This window comes from Grampus griseus (assembly GCF_964374135.1).
Source record: "Grampus griseus genome assembly, chromosome: 6".
NCBI lineage: Eukaryota > Metazoa > Chordata > Mammalia > Artiodactyla > Delphinidae > Grampus > Grampus griseus.
The window spans coordinates 51,339,100-51,356,696 of record NC_139000.1 but is presented as its reverse complement, the minus strand read 5'-3'; the positions used below and the strand labels follow the sequence as shown (position 1 = coordinate 51,356,696).

The following is a 17,597-nucleotide window of genomic DNA, read 5'->3' as shown; positions in this document are numbered from 1 at the left end:
TGGAGGAAGTGCCGTGGACACCATCTACCCAAATTACCTTAAGATAGACCTCCTGTCCTAGCAGTTCTTTCCATCTCTACTGTCACCACCCCAGTGCAAGCAGCACCCCTCTGCCTGGGCAACTGCATGGGCTTTGCTTTGCTCCCCCTTGAAACTACACTCCACACAGCAGCAGAGACATTTGAAGAGAGTAAATCAGATCACAGCATTCACTGCTTCAACACTCCAATGACTTCCCGTCGCACTCACCATAAAATTCCAACTCCTTCCCTGGCCTGCGAGGCAGCAAGTCGAAGCCCCCAGTGATGTCACCTTTGCTCACAGCACCGATCACACTGGTCTGCTTCCTGCTCTAAGCACTGTCTCACCTTGGGGCGCCTCCTGCCTGGAAGGCTCTTCCCCCAGACCTTGACTGCAATGGCTCACTGTCCCTTGGGATTTAATCTCCTTAGAGAGGCCCTCTTTCCCTAACCTCCATGTCAACAGCCGCGACCCCTCCAGAACATGTATCGTATCACTCTGTCTCCACGGTGCTCATCACTTTCCGAAAGCATCTTACTCACTGGTGGACCTGATTATCCACTGTCTCCCCTGTTGGACATGTAAGACCCATGAGACAGACGTTTTAGGCACTGCTGTATACCTCATGCCTGGAAAAGGGTCTGACCCAATGCAGTCACACAATGAATATTTGTTGAATAAACGAAAAGTAAAATAGAAACACAGATGGAAGAAAGGGAAAAAGGGAGGGAGCGACTCTGGCCCAGACAGCAGACTCACCAGCAAAGATGAATTCAACTCAGTTCAGCAAACAGTTACTAGTGTTTGATGAACCCAATCTGCTTCCCTGAATTAATGTATATCCTGTATTTCAGATAAACTCCCCAACCTCAGGATCAGAGTTAAAGGGTGATGTAAAAACAGGGAGTAGTTTTATAAGTGCTGAGATCAATACCGAAGAGTCAGCTGTTAGTATACACTGGACTGAGCTGACATTGGGTGGCTGAAGCAATACCCGAGAACTCTCACTGCCAATAAACATCAGAAAATGTGCTATTACTAGAACACTGAATCAGTATCTTCTTCTGACTACAAACCAGCTGTTTATAGTCTACGTTAAGAGTTTCTTGTGCATTTTTTCTGAAATGCATGCTCAGTGGTACCGTACACTAAGACTGGGTTAGTGATCGTGAAGTCTACTCACAGACATAAGAGACTAGAGGAAACTGGGTGTGCAGTGTAATCTGGTTCAGCAACAGGGAGCAATATTTATGTGACTTTTCTTAGGGGAATTTTTTTATCAGTTGAAAAGTAAGACACCTTGAGGCTGAAACAGAAATTCAGACCTGCACTTACAGAGTTGCTTGTGACCAAGGCGAAAGGAACCCTGACAAGTCAAGAACCAGTGAGACAGCAGTCAGAGCCCCAGGGGGCCCAGAGGTACCCTCACTCCACTCCCTTGGCTTCATGGCACAACACAGAGCACTCCTAGGCCCAGAGTCCAGATCACCTGGCAGAGGTACAGAATTCACAGTATCCCACATCAGGTGGCAGCTGGCCTTACCCTGGGCCCCCTTCCCTACTAACCTCAGCCCTTTAAGCAACTTCAGAGTCCTCAGGGGCACAAATTAGACCAGCCTATAGAACAAAGAGAGAAGTCAGCAGTGAAGCAAAAACTGTGGGCCTGGGGGAAGAAGTAAGAGGAAAAAAACAAGACGTTGACGAGATAAAAGGAATCATCTCACGTGAGTCTACAGGTGATTCCGAAGGCCAAGAAAGGCGGGTTAGCAGAAGAGGCTGTCCTTAGCCAAAAGTTAATGAGAGGGAGAGAATGGGGAGTTATCACTCAGTGGGTTTAGTGTTTCAGTTTGGGAAGATGAAACAAGTCCCGGAGATGGAAGGTGGTGACGGCTGCACACCACTGTGACGGTACTTAATGCCACTGAGCTGTACACTTAAAAACGGTTACAATGGTCCATGTGATGTTAGGCATATTTTACCACAATAAAATCTTTTAAAAATATGATAGCTAATACAACAACAGATAGGACAGAAGGGCATCCACGAGATCCAAAGAGTAGTGGGTTGGGTGGCTGAGGGGGTCGTCAATGGACAGGATCCCTGAACCAGCAGATAACCAGGAACCCAAGGGTCAAGGACTCCAGGGGGACACAGTGCAGCAGGCAGGAGAAACTGGTGACACAGATGAGCCTTCTGACCTTCCAAAAGTCTCCTACGGCAGCAAACAAGGCCGTACAGCACTACAATGATACCTAGTGTCACCCACCACCTATAAAAGTTTTCCAACGCTATGAATAACTATGGCAGTAAATTCTGAGACCGTCTATGAACTACCCTCTTCCGACTGGCAACGTGAAGAGCAGCTGTCTATTCTCATCAGCTCGCGGGTGTTCTCTTCTGCTTTCCACAGGAGTGACGGCGGTTTTCCATTTTCAGAAATCCAAAGATAAAAACTATTCTTGCCAAGTTTCTAGGGCAAGAGAATTCCTTCTCCCTTGTTCTGAGGAAATGCTTGTCACCCAAGGTCTAAAAAGTTGCTTAAGCCCTTGAGAAACAAACCAACGTTTCTACGGGCCAAAAACACAACAAAGAAAATCTGTCACCGGTTCCCTCTATGGTTTAATTCCTCAAACACTATTCCTTTCATTACAAAGTGTATGTGATAATGAGGGAAAAGAGAAAATTTTTAAAAGACTGAATATTAACATATTTCTAGTGATAATAAAATGCAAACCTAGAAAACCCTCCATGATCTAAACTTCTGATCATCAAAGAGACACTGACTGGGTTTTATATCTTTAGCGTTTGCCAGCATGAAGGCATCTTATTGTTCAATTTTAAAAAACTTCACAGGATGAAGGCATCTTACCTTTTTTTTTTTTAATGTATTTATTTATTTATGGTTGTGTTGGGTCTTCGTTTCTGTGCATGGGCTTTCTCTAGTTGTGGCAAGCGGGGGCCACTCTTCATCGCTGTGCGTGGGCGTCTCACTATCGCGGCCTCTGTTTTTGTGGAGCACAGGATTCAGACGCGCAGGCTCAGTAATTGTGGCTCACGGGCCCAGTTGCTCCGCGGCATGTGGGATCTTCCCAGACCAGGGCTCGAACCCGTGTCCCTTGCACTGGCAGGCAGACTCTGAACCACTGCGTCACCAGGGAAGCCCGCATCTTACCTTTTAATTCTAAAAAATTTCAGTACGAATCTTCTGGAGCCCTCACACACTGCTGGTGGGAATGTAGTAAAATAGTGCAGCCTCTTTGGAAAATACTGTGACAGTTCCTCAAAAGGTTAAACATAGTGTTACTGTACGACTCAGCAATTCCACTCTTTAATATATACCCAAGAGAATAAAACATATATCCATATAAAAACTGGTATAAAAATGTGATGGAAGCATTACTCATAATAGCCAAAAAGTATAAGCAACCCCAAACTCCATCATCTGAAAAAAACCAAAATACGATTTATCCGTATAGTGGAATATTATTTAGTTTTAAAAAAGGACTAATAAATACATACTACAACGGGGGTACACCTTGCAAACCTGAGGCTAAGTTAAAGAGGTTGCCTATGACCCCAGTGTGGGAGCAGATGGAGAGTGACTAATAATGGTACAGAGTTCCTTTTAGGAGGAGATAAAAATGCTCCACAACTAGATTCCAGGGACGGTGGCACAGCTCTGTGAACTTACCAGAAAACACTGAATTGTACACTTTAAGTACATGAAGTGTATGGCATGTGAATTTCACCTTAGGCTGTTAAACTACATTTGAAATTTTAGTCATTTAAAAAATTCAGATACATTTAAAAAATATCACAAAAAATGCAGATTGAACATCAATGATTTTACTCTGATATCTGCAAGTGGGTTCATGATCACTAACAGAGTGTTTTAAAACACAACTTCAAATTTAACCATCACTATTCATTTATTCAGCAAAGGTTTACTGACCACATGCTACAAAGCCAGGTACTGTACTACGCACATGAATACATGATGAATAAAAAATGCAATCCCTGCCCTTAAGATTACACGTTCACAAAGCAGACAGCGGTGTAAACCAATCAAATGTTTCTTTGTCTTTTACATAAGCTGTTATAAAACTAACCTGTTATTGTACAGCACAGGAAAACATAGCCATTATTTTGTAATGACTTTAAATGGAGTATAATCTATAAAAATATGTTGTACACCTGAAATTAATAATATTATAAGTCAAGGGCTTCCCTGATGGTGCAGTAGTTAGGAAACCGCCTGCCAATGCAGGGGACACAGGTTCAAGCCCTGGTCCGGGAAGATCCCACATGCCGCGGAGCAACTGGGCCCGTGCGCCACAACTACTGAGCCTGCGCTCTGGAGCCTGCGAGCCACAACTACTGAGCCCGCGTGCTGCAACTACTGAAGCCCGTGCACCTAGAGCCCGTGCACCGCAACAAGAGAAGCCACGGCAATGAAAAGCCCGTGCACTGCAACGAAGAGTAGCCCCCACTCGCCGCAACTAGAGAAAGCCCACGCACAGCAACGAAGACCCAAAGCAGCCATAAATAAATAAATACATACATACATACATACACACATACATATATTGTAAGTCAACTATACTTCAATTAAAAAAAAACTAATTTGTGACTTTAAACCCTGTATTTACCTTTTTCGGTGGGTCTAGATGTTTTCCAAATCTCCTTTCTAGCCAAAGTAGACCAGTAGGCTACTTCCTATGTACTTTGTCATTTTAACTTCTTTACAGAAATACTGTCTACAGAGAATTTCTATCAGGTCGGTTAACTGCTACATTTGACACATAAGCAGAGACTTCCCTTGGAATAAATAAAATTGACTGAGACGCTATTTAAAACACTAGGCTATCAAAATGGTCAGTACTATTCATCTTAAGTGTTTCCTTTCATTTAAGCCTCCAACTCTTGCTTCAGTTTAAGGAGATTTGTTTTGTTAAACATCCTGGAAATTTCTTTGACTCTGAATGTAAAATTGGGGAATGCTTTTACCTGAAGGCCTTTTTAAACCTAATCTCCACATCCTCTATTCTACTTGAAATTGAGAGCTCTGTCTAAAATCAAATGGAGCTCATCTCATGTAAGTAGCCAGGATCCTCCAAATATCAACTCTCAAACTAACCTGGATAAAGTGTTTTGGTGTTTCATTTGAAATGCTTCTTTCTGTATAACATGGAAAACTGCAAAGATAAAAATTGAAATATTTCAAATTTAAATAACTCCACAGAAGATTCTAGGGCAGCAAAACTACTCTGTATGCTACTATAATGATGGACACACGTCATCATTAATTTCTCTAAGCTCACAGAATGTACAACGCCAACAGTGAACCCTAATGTAAACTATGGACTCTGGGTGATTACGCTGTGTCCATGTGGGTCATCAGTTGTAACAAATGTACCTCTGGCGGGGGATGCTGATAATGGGGGAGGTGTGCATGAGTACGGGCAGGGGTGTATGGGAAATCTCCGTACCTGCCTCTCAATTTTGCTGTAAATCTGTAACTTCTCCAATGAATAAAGTTTATTTATTTACTTATTTATTTATTTATTATGTGGTATGCAGGCCTCTCACTGTTGTGGCCTCTCCCGTTGCGGAGCACAGGCTCCAGACGCGCAGGCTCATTGGCCATGGCTCACGGGCACAGCCGCTCCGCGGCATGTGGGATCCTCCCGGACCGTGGCATGAACCCCTGTCCCCTGCATCGGCAGGCAGACTCTCAACCACTGTGCCACCAGGGAAGCCCTAAAGTTTATTTTTAAGAAACTTAAGTCAACATCTTCAATCGTTAGCTCCTCAGTCACATTTCTTACTGGTAAAAACTGCACGGGGACATTATTCCATTTTCAAATTACCACACTGCATGTTTGTAAAGCACTTAAGCCCTTCGAAGGCACATAACCAGGACGGTGTGCGTGCCCTACCGGCATGAGCTCTCTCTCTGTGCTGAAGTGGAATTACTGCTAAAGAAGAGAAGTGAAGGAGGGGGTCCCGCCATTATCAGATGCAGACCTGGCTGACCCTTCCAACGGGGGAAAGGTGAGTGAAAGCAGGCCGTGGGCGCTGGGGAGTCGGCCTGAGATGGCAGGAAGCGGCTTGATGTGGAGGAGTGCGAACGTGCGTGTGTGTGGAAGCCCAGGGTGCTCCAGAAGGGAGGCCCCAGGAGATAACATTCAGGTCCTTACTTACAAAGGACACGTATGCAGAACCGAACTCTCTACAATGCAGCCCTTCATCTGACAGCCCTGCACAGAAAAAGAGAGGCAGAGAACTATGCGGACCTCGGCGTGAGCTCTGGATAAAATGGCATTCTACTTGCTGCATAGGCGGCTGGAGGAAAAGCAGAATATAAAATAAAACGAGGAGCCCACATTTCAAAGACGAGGAATGCCTATGAGATTTTTTAAGTCAGTTGATAACTTTCAAAATAAAAAATATATATCTAGGAAGCTAAAATTTAAAAAGTAAAACCACGGAAATAATGCTGAAGTTGCTATTAATTCACCGGCATTTATAACCGGAAGTGCTCACCCTTTTTTCGAGGTGACCCAAAATGGCTGGGAAGAAACCATTTGGTAATCGATAGAGCACCTGTTAGCATATCTGATCCTGCCAGTGTAAGAGACAGCAATGAATAGGGCATTTCTTCAAAAGGTTGTTCCTTCACAGTAACACCCGCGATCACAGATGAAAATAACAACAAAAATATTTTATACCCACGGTGGGAGGAATCGTCAGGCAGTGTTTTGATCCACCTTGGCCAATCTTTGGCTAAGGATCGTAGAAACTTTCTTCTAAGGTGTTATCCTACTCAGAGGGATCAGCTCTCCAAGAGATCAAACAACAGCTTAGTGAACCCAATTTCCTTCACAGAGGCCTTAGAACTCAGCCAGTAATCTCAGCAATAATTCTCGGGCATTTCTCACTCTCACTTTTGGCACTTTCAGGAGCCAAAAGGAGATAACGAAGAAGCCTCAAGGACATAAACATCTGCTGGATTTCACTAAACCACTGCCCTTGCAGACACTCAACACCAGGTATGGGAAAGAGAAGGTGAGCAACCCGCCCCCGGGGAAGCCAGGTTGGTGGGCTGCTCTATCCCATGACAACTGCTATAACTTTCACCTCTCACGAGGTAACTGCAAATCCAAGCCTTCCACGTCGATATCATGGAATACTAGGCCGTTAAAAAATTCCAGTTTTAAATGAAAAAAATAAAAACTACACACGGGTGGGAACAATACACTCCCATTATGTTAAATATATAAATTATATATACACATACACACGTATGAAAACGATAAACAGACACGCAAGCTTGCACGTGCAGCTTGTAATCAATGCTGGGATGACAAAAAGAAGACCCTACAGGTTGGGATGGGAATATATTCGTTGAATATGTTTTGTACTCTATAAATGTTTACCGTTTACCTGCATAAAGGTAAATGTTATTTTAAAGGGATCCTTATCTCTGGAAATTGAATACAAGCTACGTATTTGTTAGCAGCACACTACGCAGGAAGCTGGGCCCACTGTGCTGCATAAAACATGAGGAACACTCTTTAGTCCATCTGTCTTGTCACTGCTTCTCTTTCTCTCCCCCTCTCTTCCCCCCTCCCTCCCTCCCCTTCACTGCCCTTTCTGTCTTTCTCCCTCTTTACATTACACAGTTTAATTCTACTGGCATTTCTGTTTTTCTCCTGTGCAAGTCCCAGCCCAGTCCGGAAGTTAATGATCCCAACTCAAGAGCTTTGGTGGAAGTCCTGAGTAATGATGATGGATGGGGCTCCTGCCCCACCACGATGAGCTGGCCCATCTTTCTTGGGCAGGCATAGCCTCCCCGCCCATACGTGAGCACAGGAGCGACACATTCTGCTGGCTTCCACACTCCGCTCCCTTGGACTGCTGGTTCAAGACTCCAAAAGGACCCCAAGGTCTATCAGCTCCAGAAGCAAAGAAGGGAATCTGGTCACATCCTCCTTGACCCTGAACTTTCTATCATGCTTCCCTGCTGCTTCTACTTGTAACTTTCCCTATCACCACTCTGAAATGCCCTGCGAGAACTTCTTTGTCATTCTGAACTCCATCTAGCCTGAAATCCTTCTCTAAGGCTTCGCTATCTTGGGGTATGCTATCCAACTCTGACACCCCTTCCACTGAGGTGCAATGCGGGACAGCAGGCTACACCAAGTTCACCTGTGGTTCCCTACCAAATGCCCAGCATTGACATTTATCCATCACGGCCCTGTCCCTGTATTTCTCCCCGTGAAGACTAGTGGCTGCAACCTTCCATGCCAGCCAAGAATGGCGCTGCCCCTAACAGTGTTCCTATTTGCCCATCAGCCCTAAATCCCTTCTGAGGATTAAACCATAACCTCTAATTGTAACTGTCCATTTTCCAAGGAAACATGGCAACTATTCCCACAGCCTCACTTCACAGGCAGGTGAAGAAATTCATGGGCTTTGGGACCAGACAGACCTAGGCTGAATCCCAGCTTAATTCAGCTTTATTCTGGGGCAGTTTCCTTACCACTGGCTTCCTTATCTGTAAATAGGAATAATAATTCCTACTTTATAAGATGTGTGTGAACATCAAATGAGTTACTCCCCTCTTTACTCCTCTGGAACGTCCCCTATCAGTCCCTCCAGCTGAATCCACCAGGTCTGCCCTGACCCGGTAGTATTTGGTAATTAACCTTACACACAGCTTAAAATCCCAAAGTGCAGGAATCATATTTCTGACAGATATACTCCTTCCTTCTTAAGAAAAGGAAAGTTTAGAAACTGCTGTAAATATATATTATGAGCAACTGAGCTAAAATAAAAGAAAAGAAAATAATACCATTCCCTTTGTTAGCTACAGAATCTGTAGCCCCAGTAACACACACAGGGACAGATACACAGACACAACGACCTGCAGCAGAGATTACAAGTTTATCTCTCACCTGCCTTCTTTGGTGCCCGCTAACCTTCTTCTTTATAATGGTCAAGGCTCCTAGAATCTGCAAAAGCCTCAAAGACCTCATCCCTCATTTTTGAGAAGAGGAAACAATAGGACCAGAGAGCTAAAGTGACTTGTCTAAAGTTGCACAGCTAGTTAAATGACAGCTAGGCAGCTGACAACTTTACCCTGGTGGTTAAGCGCAGCAAACTGAGTAATTCATGAAAAGCTTACTTAAGAGGAACCGCACTGCAAGGCTCCATTTCATGGAGGCTTAGAAGGCTCAAAAGATTCTGTGAACCTCGGCACATGTGTTTAATATGAAATATATGCCTGCATTTGCCAACAGGATGTCACAAATCTTTGTCTGGTGGGTTTCTTAGAGCCCCTGCGTTCTAGACCAGTGCCATTAAATAGAGCTTTGTGAGAAAGGGACATGCGCACTTGCCAGCATGGCAGGCCTCCGCTATATATGTGCCTGTTGAGCATCTGAAATATGGTTAGTGCAACTGAGGAATTAAATGTTTAATTTTTTTAATTTTATGTTTTATTGTGGTTAAACTACACGCAACATGAAATTTACCATCTTAACCATCTTTAAGTGCACAGCTCAGTGGCATTAACTACATTCATAATGCTGTGCAACCACCACCACCATCCACCTCCATAGCTCTTTCCCTCTTGGAAAACTGAAACCCTATACTCATTAAACAATAACTCTCTATTCCCCCCTGCCCCCAGCCCCTGACAACCACCATTCTACCTTCTGTCTCTGATTCTGACTACTCTAAGTATGAGTGGAATCATACAGTATTTGTGTTTCTGGGACTGACTTGTTTCACTTAACATAATGTCCTCAAGGTTCATCCACATTGTAGCATGTGTCAAAATTTCCGTCCTTTTCAAGGCTAAGTAATTTTTTGACCACATTTTGCTTACCATTCATCTGTCAGTGGACACTTGAGTTGCTTCCACATTTTAGTTATTGTGAATAATGCTGCTATGAACATGGATATACAAATATCTCTTTAAGACACTGTTTGCAATTCTTTTGGGTATGTACTCAGAAGTGGAATGGCTGGATCACGTGATAATTCTATTTTCAATTTTTGAGAAACCACCATACTGTTTTCCACAGCAGCTGCACCATTTTACATTCCTACCAACTGTGCACAAAAGTTCCAATTTCTCTACATCCCCACCAATCTTGTTATTTTCTGTTTTTTGATAGTAGTCATCCTCATGGGTGTGAGGTGATATCTCATTATAGTTTTGATTTGCACTTCTCTAATGACTAATGATATCAAGCATCTTTCCTTGGGCTTTTGACCACTTGCATATCTTCCTTCGATGAATATTTTAATTTTATTTCACTGTAATCAACTTAAATAGCAAAATGTGGCTAAGGGTTTCCATACTGGACAGTGCAGCTCTAGAACACCATAATTCTTGAGGTAATTTGGAGACCCAGTGCAGTAAGCATAGTGAGCTCTGAAGACAGATGGACCAATTCAGATACTTTCTAGTTCTTCAGATGTAGCCAGTCACTTAAAATTTTTATACCTAAATTTTCCCACGGTATAAAACAGGATTAATACTTCCTTCTTCTAAGAATGAAATGAAATGAATCGGCATACATGCAGCCACTGGTATAATCTTAGTACCTGGGAGAGAATTGAAGCCAATGGACACGCCTTGCCTCAACTTCAGTATCCACTGGTAGCTGACACGTAGGATTTGGCTTTTTTAGACAGTCTCCCCAGATGGACTTCAGTCCTTTCCAGAGAAATGGACTTTCATTCTAGGAAACAAGGATCTTTAGCTCCCGCCAAGAGGACCCACAAATGGAAGGGGCTGACTGAGGTGAAATCTGGACTCTCACTTCTCTGGGATTCTGTGATGCTGACCCTGCCCAGATTCAGCCTTGACAAATAACCAACAGAAGAGTGAAGCCGTCAAACTTCTGGTTTTTTATTTAGGCCCACCTCCTTTGTGAGGCCGTCAAAAACAGACCTTCAGAAGGGAGGATCTTCTAAGAACCCTCTAAGCTCTGAGTGTGCTCTGGGGCTCAGGACCTTCCCGAGACTCTGTTTCTGTGGCCACGCCTTTCATCCCTCCATCCCAGCCACAGGCTTACCTGCCGCTGCCGTGGGCGGGGTCGGGGTGCTGGCCGGCGGGGTCTGCGAGGGGCTGCTGCCCTCAGTCATCAGGCATGGGGTGCTGCTGTCGTTCTCCCTCTTGACGAGCAGCTCGGCCGCGCTGGGCAGCGGGATGGGGTGGCTGATGCCCAATTCCTCCTCCTGGGCCTGCTGCCGTCTCAGGGCCACCTGGAAGCACAGGGCAGTGGGTCACCCTCCAGCACCCCAGAGTCACTCAGTACCGCTTTGCCAAAGCCATGGAAGCCCCACCCACCCCAGGGTGAGGCCTGAGAATCCCTCCTTGCTTTTTTTTTTTTTTTTTTTTTTGCGGTACGTGGGCCTCTCACTGTTGTGGCCTCTCCCATTGCGGAGCACAGGCTCCGGACGCGCAGGCTCAGCGGCCATGGCTCACGGGCCTAGCTGCTCCGCGGCATGTGGGATCTTCCCGGACCGGGGCACGAACCCGTGTCCTCCGCATCGGCAGGTGGACTCTCAACCGCTGCGCCACCAGGGAAGCCCCCTCCTTGCTTTCTAAAGCTACCCAGGTAACTCTGAGATGCAACCAAAGCTGAGAAATGGTTTCCAGCCAGAGTCCCTGGCCCACAGTAAAAGCACTCCTAAAATGTCCCTTAAACAAGTGAGTATGTAGAGCAGCGGGAAAGGCTGGATGAGAAGCTGCGGAGTCAGCAGAGGCATTCAGCGTGAGGAGAAGCCAGCACGGAGAGACTAGGAAGGAAGGAGAATGGGGTCACTCACTCTTTCCTTCCACAGATGTGTCAAAGGCTGCTGTACCGGGAACAGCGACCAGCAAGATACAGCAAGGTTAGATTAGTTCCCAAGGTACTCACTGTTTAAAAGGAGAAGCAGGAAACAGGCAAACATGCAACTGCAACTCAAGACAAAACGTGGTAAACACCACAGGACAGGCATACACAGATCCTCCAGAAGAAACTGGGGCAAAAACGGCTTTAAGTGTAAGCATAAGCTGCAGGTGGTACTGGAACGGGGCCTTGAAGAATAGGATGAGTGGGGCTTGACGGGCAAGGATGAAGGGGCAGAACGACCCGGAATAAGGGAGCAGGGTAGGCAGGGAAGGCAGGGGCTGCTCAGGAAACCTTGCAGAGCCCTGTTCTCTGTGGCGGAGGGAGCACATACAGAAGTAATGGGGAAAAGGGGGCTGGAATACAGCGCTGAAGTCTCGGGAGAGAGAGGCTGAAGGTGGAGAGAAAGGGAGAGGACACGTGCCGTATTCCAGGCAGGAGGGAAGGAGATTCAAGTGGGGGCTGGAAAGGACGCAGCGTACCTAAGACACTCCTCATCGTCCCTCTTCTTTTAAATAACATTGTTTAAGGTTGAAAAAAGAGGTGTCAAGAAAATAAATTGTATTGTGGCTTACTACAAATAACAAAAATGGAGACTTTCTGTTGAAACTGACCATTGGTAATAATGAAATGAGAAAGGGAAGCACCTGTACCTCAGAGGCCCAAATACAAGCCGAAAGTTGAAATCAAAGCGGTAAACCAGAAACACAACTACAATGTACACATTGTCTTAGGAATACCGTAGTCCAAATTTAGAAAAATGATTAATTTGTAAGTAATTTTACTCATAACAAGAGGAGTCTTCAACTTTAAAAATATCCTTGAATAATCCATTAAGATTAAATAATTAAGCTTAATTCTTGAATTTTCTCTTATTAACCAAGAAGTTTAGGAACAGAACATTAAAGATTTGACCACAAATTTTTTAAAAGAATACCCATGAACTTGTGAAGTATGTCAATGCAAACTTAGACCCTGGTTTACACGGAGCCCATGCATGCACAAAACATACAGGGTATTACATAGTCCATAAACTTAAAACACTTTTACAAAGACCTCTCAAGCGTTCTTAGGAAATGTTATTCAAATAGGGAAGGCGGGGCAATTGATTTAAAATGCAATTGTTTTAGAGTCAGATCTAAGATCAATTTCAAACTATTTTAGAATGACTAAAAATGCCTGTTACATGAATGTTAAAGGATTTCATTCAGCACAGCACAAGCCTTCTGGTGTGGAAAATAGTGAAGTTTCATACTATAAAAGTAATCTTGGGGCTTCCCTGGTGGCGCAGTGGTTGAGAATCCGCCTGCTGACGCAGGGGACGCGGGTTCGTGCCCTGGTCCGGGAAGATCCCACATGCCGCGGAGCGGCTGGGTCCGTGAGCCATGGCCGCTGAGCCTGTGCTCCGCAACGGGAGAGGCCACAGCAGTGAGAGGCCCGCATACCACAAAAAAAAAAAAAAAAAAGTAATCTTGAGTTGCTTTTATTTTTAACAAAGCAAACATCCTCCTTCCAAGTTACTACGCCTATTAATACAGCTTATTCAAAATTAATGGCCCTACTTGGATATATATTTTTATTATTTTGAGGACAATTCCTCTCCCAAGCATACTCTCCATATTAAATATTAAAGCCAACAGGTAAATGTTCAGAAAACTTTTCTACCTACAAATACAATTTAAATGTTCATAAGGGTTTTTTTTCAGTAAACTCATTATGATGCATTTTAATGCTACACTCAGTGTATTCTTTTCATCCATTACAGATTAAGATAAAAGTCTATAAAGAAACTCAGTAAAACAACCTATATTTCCATGAGTGCACTCGCAGTCTGTGAAGCCAAAATATATCTAGTTTAAAACATTTCAAAATTGGATGTACATAAAAAGTATAATCTCTAAGCATTTGTGCATTCCTGTTCAAGGATCCTAAATCATTTTCAATGGGGGCTATTTACCCATTCCTAACCGAAAGTAGCACATAGTAAGCATTTCTTTGGTATCTTTTCATTTTAAATAACCTGTTTTAAAAGGATGAAACAGCTTTTAGCGGGAAAGAATGTATATTATTCTCTTCTAAAAATCATTTTAGGATACCAACGACGTTAACCATTTCCGTGAAGGTGCTAAATTACTGCCCAGCTTAGGATGCTTTAAAAAACTAACACACTCCATGAACGGTAGACAAAACCTCAAACTCTTGCATCTACTCCTCTGCGTAGATTTTAAAACATTCTTAGGTGTGTTTTAAAACACACTCAAAGTAATTTGTACTTTAATAACTTCGGTGGAGACAGCAAATTTTAAAAGGCTAATGAAATTTCCGTAGTGCTCAAAATGGCTTAGACACTCAACCTGGATCCACCCGGGCGAATACGAAAAATGCGCCAAGAGCACAACGAGGACCACGCCACCCTGGCGTCCGTTACAGCGCCTTTTCCAGAAAAACAAAGCCTCTCGACGCGTTTTGCGGATAAGCAGCAGCCAGCCGGGTCTCCGCTTCGCCCTAACCAGTAGCCAGAGCGGGCACCCTCCTTAATATAAGCGCACCTCTCTGCTCGAGGCGGAGTCAGGGATCCCACTGAACCACGAGAGGGCAAACCCCCCAACTCTGCTCAGAGAGCGAGGTCAGAGATCCCGGGGGGCCCCGAAGGCGCAAACCGCGAAACTCTCTGCCAGAAGCGGGGTCGAAGATCCCGGGGAGCCTTCCCCAGCAGTGCGAACCCCGCAACTCTCAGCTCTGAAAGGGAAATCAGACATCCTGGGGATCCTCGGGACCCCCGGGACCGCCGAGACCCACGAGGGGGCGAACCCCACAACTCCTATTGGAGGGAGGGGTCAAGGATCTGGAGCCGCCGGAGCAGAGTAAACCCCGCACCTCCCTGCTCCATCGGAGAGTCCAGGCCCTCCGAGAGCGGCGTCGGCGCGTGGCTGGGAGCCCGGGCCCCGAGCGCGCCGCGGCTGTCGCGAAGCACCGCCGCCTTCTTCCCGAACCCGCGCCCCCCCCATGGCGCCCGCCTGGTCCGAGGGGCTTTACCCAAAAAGTTAAGGGCTGAACCCCGTTTCCGGGGCGCCCGCACTCACCTGCGCGGCCATCACGCGCTGTCTCTCTGCGATCAGGTTGCATTTCTTGCACTGGCATTCCCGCCACATGCAGAAGCGTTTGTGGCCCTTGAGCGCCGACGCGTAGCCGTGGTTCCTGCACCGCGCGCACTTGGGCAGCCGCGGGGACTTCTTGCTCGCGGCGGCGTCCATGCCCGACGCCCCCGAGCCTGAGCCGCCGCTGCCCCCGGCGCCCGCGCCGCCCGTGGTCCCGAGGAGCGCCCCGGCCGCTTTGCCGAAGCCCCCGGCCTTGCCCTGCGGTGGTGACCCAGGGGCGTGCGGGGCCTCCGACGGTGGCGAAGCCTTGCTGTATGCGTCGTCGTTGGGCATGGTGCCCCAAGGAGATGCGCAGGGACTCTCCGGTGGCTGCAAGGGGAGCACCCAGCCGACGGCAAGGCTCCCGAGAAGGAGGCGCAGGAGGCGTACGCGCTGCAGCCGGAGGTGCAGCTGGAATGGCGAGGTCGGGACTCGCAACGCCCAGAGTGGTGGGGGGTTGTGCCCGTTTGTTTTTTTTTTCCTTTTTGCGCGCGCGCGGCGCAGAACTTTTGGATACTTTTCAGAACGTTCCCGGGATTGCCTGCGCGGGAGAAGGCGCGAGGAAGCGCGGCCACGCCCACCGCCCCCCAATTCTAGGCACCGAGCTCCCGCTGCGTGCAAGCTTGCACAGGCTGCAAACACCGAGGGCATTGCTGCAGAGCCACTGCAAACGCACACCCGGAGCAGAGGTGCTCGGGGATTGTGTGATCCCTGGACGCTCAGCGTGCCCAGGCCGGGCTGCCCTAGCACGCTGCACGGAGGAAGCTGGGCTTCCCAGCTCAAGAAGGTTGCTGTGCATCTTAGTCGTGAAGGCTGCTTGGAGGAGGGGCAGACCACCCTGTGGGATCCTCCAGCTCCCTTCCCCCCAGTGACGCCATTTTCCAAGCTCGATAGGGCAGACTTTGAAAGAAGCCAGCCAGAAAGTGGTTTCTTTCTCATTTAAGAGAATTAAGTATGAGGTGGAAGGCCTGAGAAGAGTCTCTGCGCTTATAACAGCAAATAAGCTCCTCAGTGTGCGGGGGTTAAGCGCGCCCCACATTGGGCCTTTCTGTTCTCCAGTTACCTCTTCCTGCACCTGTGCTCGTTTGCTCACAAAATCGCCACCCGCTGGCTCCAGATAACTTTCAAATCTGGAGTTCCAGTCCTTCTTGCTTCTTACTTCAGGGGCATGCAGCTTCTTGCCTTTGAGGCAACTTCGCTTAGGACCTGCAGGCACTGGAAACTCGGTCTTCTAAAAACCTCTGTTGGGGTGGGGTGGGGTGGGATGTAGACATTTATCAGAATTCATTCCATACTTAAGATCTGTGCTTTTTTTTTTTTTGTGGTACGCGGGCCTCTCACTGTTGTGGTCTCTCCCCTTGCGGAGCACAGGCTCCGGACGCGCAGGCTCAGCGGCAACGGCTCACGGGCCCAGCCGCTCCGCGGCATGTGGGGTCTTCCCGGACCGGACGAACCCGTCCGTGTCCCCTGCATCGGCAGGCGGACTCTCAACCACTGCGCCACCAGGGAAGCCCAAGATCTGTGCATTTTAATTATTCCTCCCCAAACCCAAATCCTCTTACAGCCTTCCCTGCACCTCTACCCCCAACCATGTTTGTCTTCTGTCTTTGCACTTGCACGGCGAATCCAGCCCTAAGGCCTGCTGATCATTTCTTCCTACACACCCAAGTGTGCCTCTAAGGCCAACCCTTCTCACATCTGAATCTCTGCAGTAGCGTCCAGCTGGTCTCACTGATTCTTAGTCTTCCAGTATATTCCATATTCCATGCACACCGCAGCTGGCGCCCTGCAGTGGCTTGGTATTGTTTTCCATGTGAAAAACAAAAGTTAAAGACCTGAGGGTGCATCTTAAAAGGACTTTGAATGATCTCCCTCTGCATTTCTCAGCCTCATATAGTTATTTACTAGCTTGGAGGAGCTCTTTGTTGACCTTTTACATACCTCTTTGCTCGGTGCCGCGTCCCTAACCTTGCAATGGCCACTGTCCAGCCAAGGGGGCTGCCCTCACATCTCTCCCTCACTCTCCTTGCTTTTCCCCAGTGTACCCTGGTTCCAAATTCTTGGCCCCAACCCTAGGGGTTAGGTCCCCAAAGGATCCTGGCCACCCCACTCGGCTTCTCAGCAAAATGGTTGCCCGTTTCTTTCAGCAGATTAGCATTTTCAGCACTGAAAATCTTCTAACCTGCCTTTCCCATTCTTATTCTGAGGCCCCTCTCACAGGCTCTTTCCCTCAGCCTGGATTTTCTCCATTAGTGTTCTCAGTCTGAAAATTATTTACTAAAGAAGCTTCTAGCTTTTCACGGTACCTCATATCCTACCCATCAAGCCAGCGAAGCTTTACTTAGGACAGAGGCCAGGATGCAACGATTCATCTCAATCTGGAGCTTGTTAAATGAGAACCACTATTTTGTTCAGGAATATCCATAAGACTTTCATGAAAACACACATACCAATCAATTGCTGTTATCTACTATTGACCTTTCTTTTTCCATATTTACATTTTAATACATTAACTAAATCCGCA

At 46.6% G+C, this 17,597-nt stretch overlaps 1 protein-coding gene across 2 annotated transcripts in view; it reads right to left on the bottom strand.

Annotated features, from left to right (window-relative positions):
- The window catches only part of DMRT1 (doublesex and mab-3 related transcription factor 1), a gene marked incomplete at both ends in the record, with an annotated part of 104,564 nt that extends 89,197 nt beyond the window's left edge, over positions 1 to 15,367 (bottom strand). For both annotated transcript variants that reach the window (XM_082655853.1, XM_082655854.1), the window contains 2 exons: positions 11,115 to 11,304; positions 15,020 to 15,367. In XM_082655853.1, coding sequence (XP_082511979.1) covers positions 11,115 to 11,304; positions 15,020 to 15,367 — 538 coding nt within the window. The remainder of the gene's footprint in view (positions 1 to 11,114; positions 11,305 to 15,019) is intronic.
- Positions 15,368 to 17,597: the final 2,230 nt, after the last annotated feature.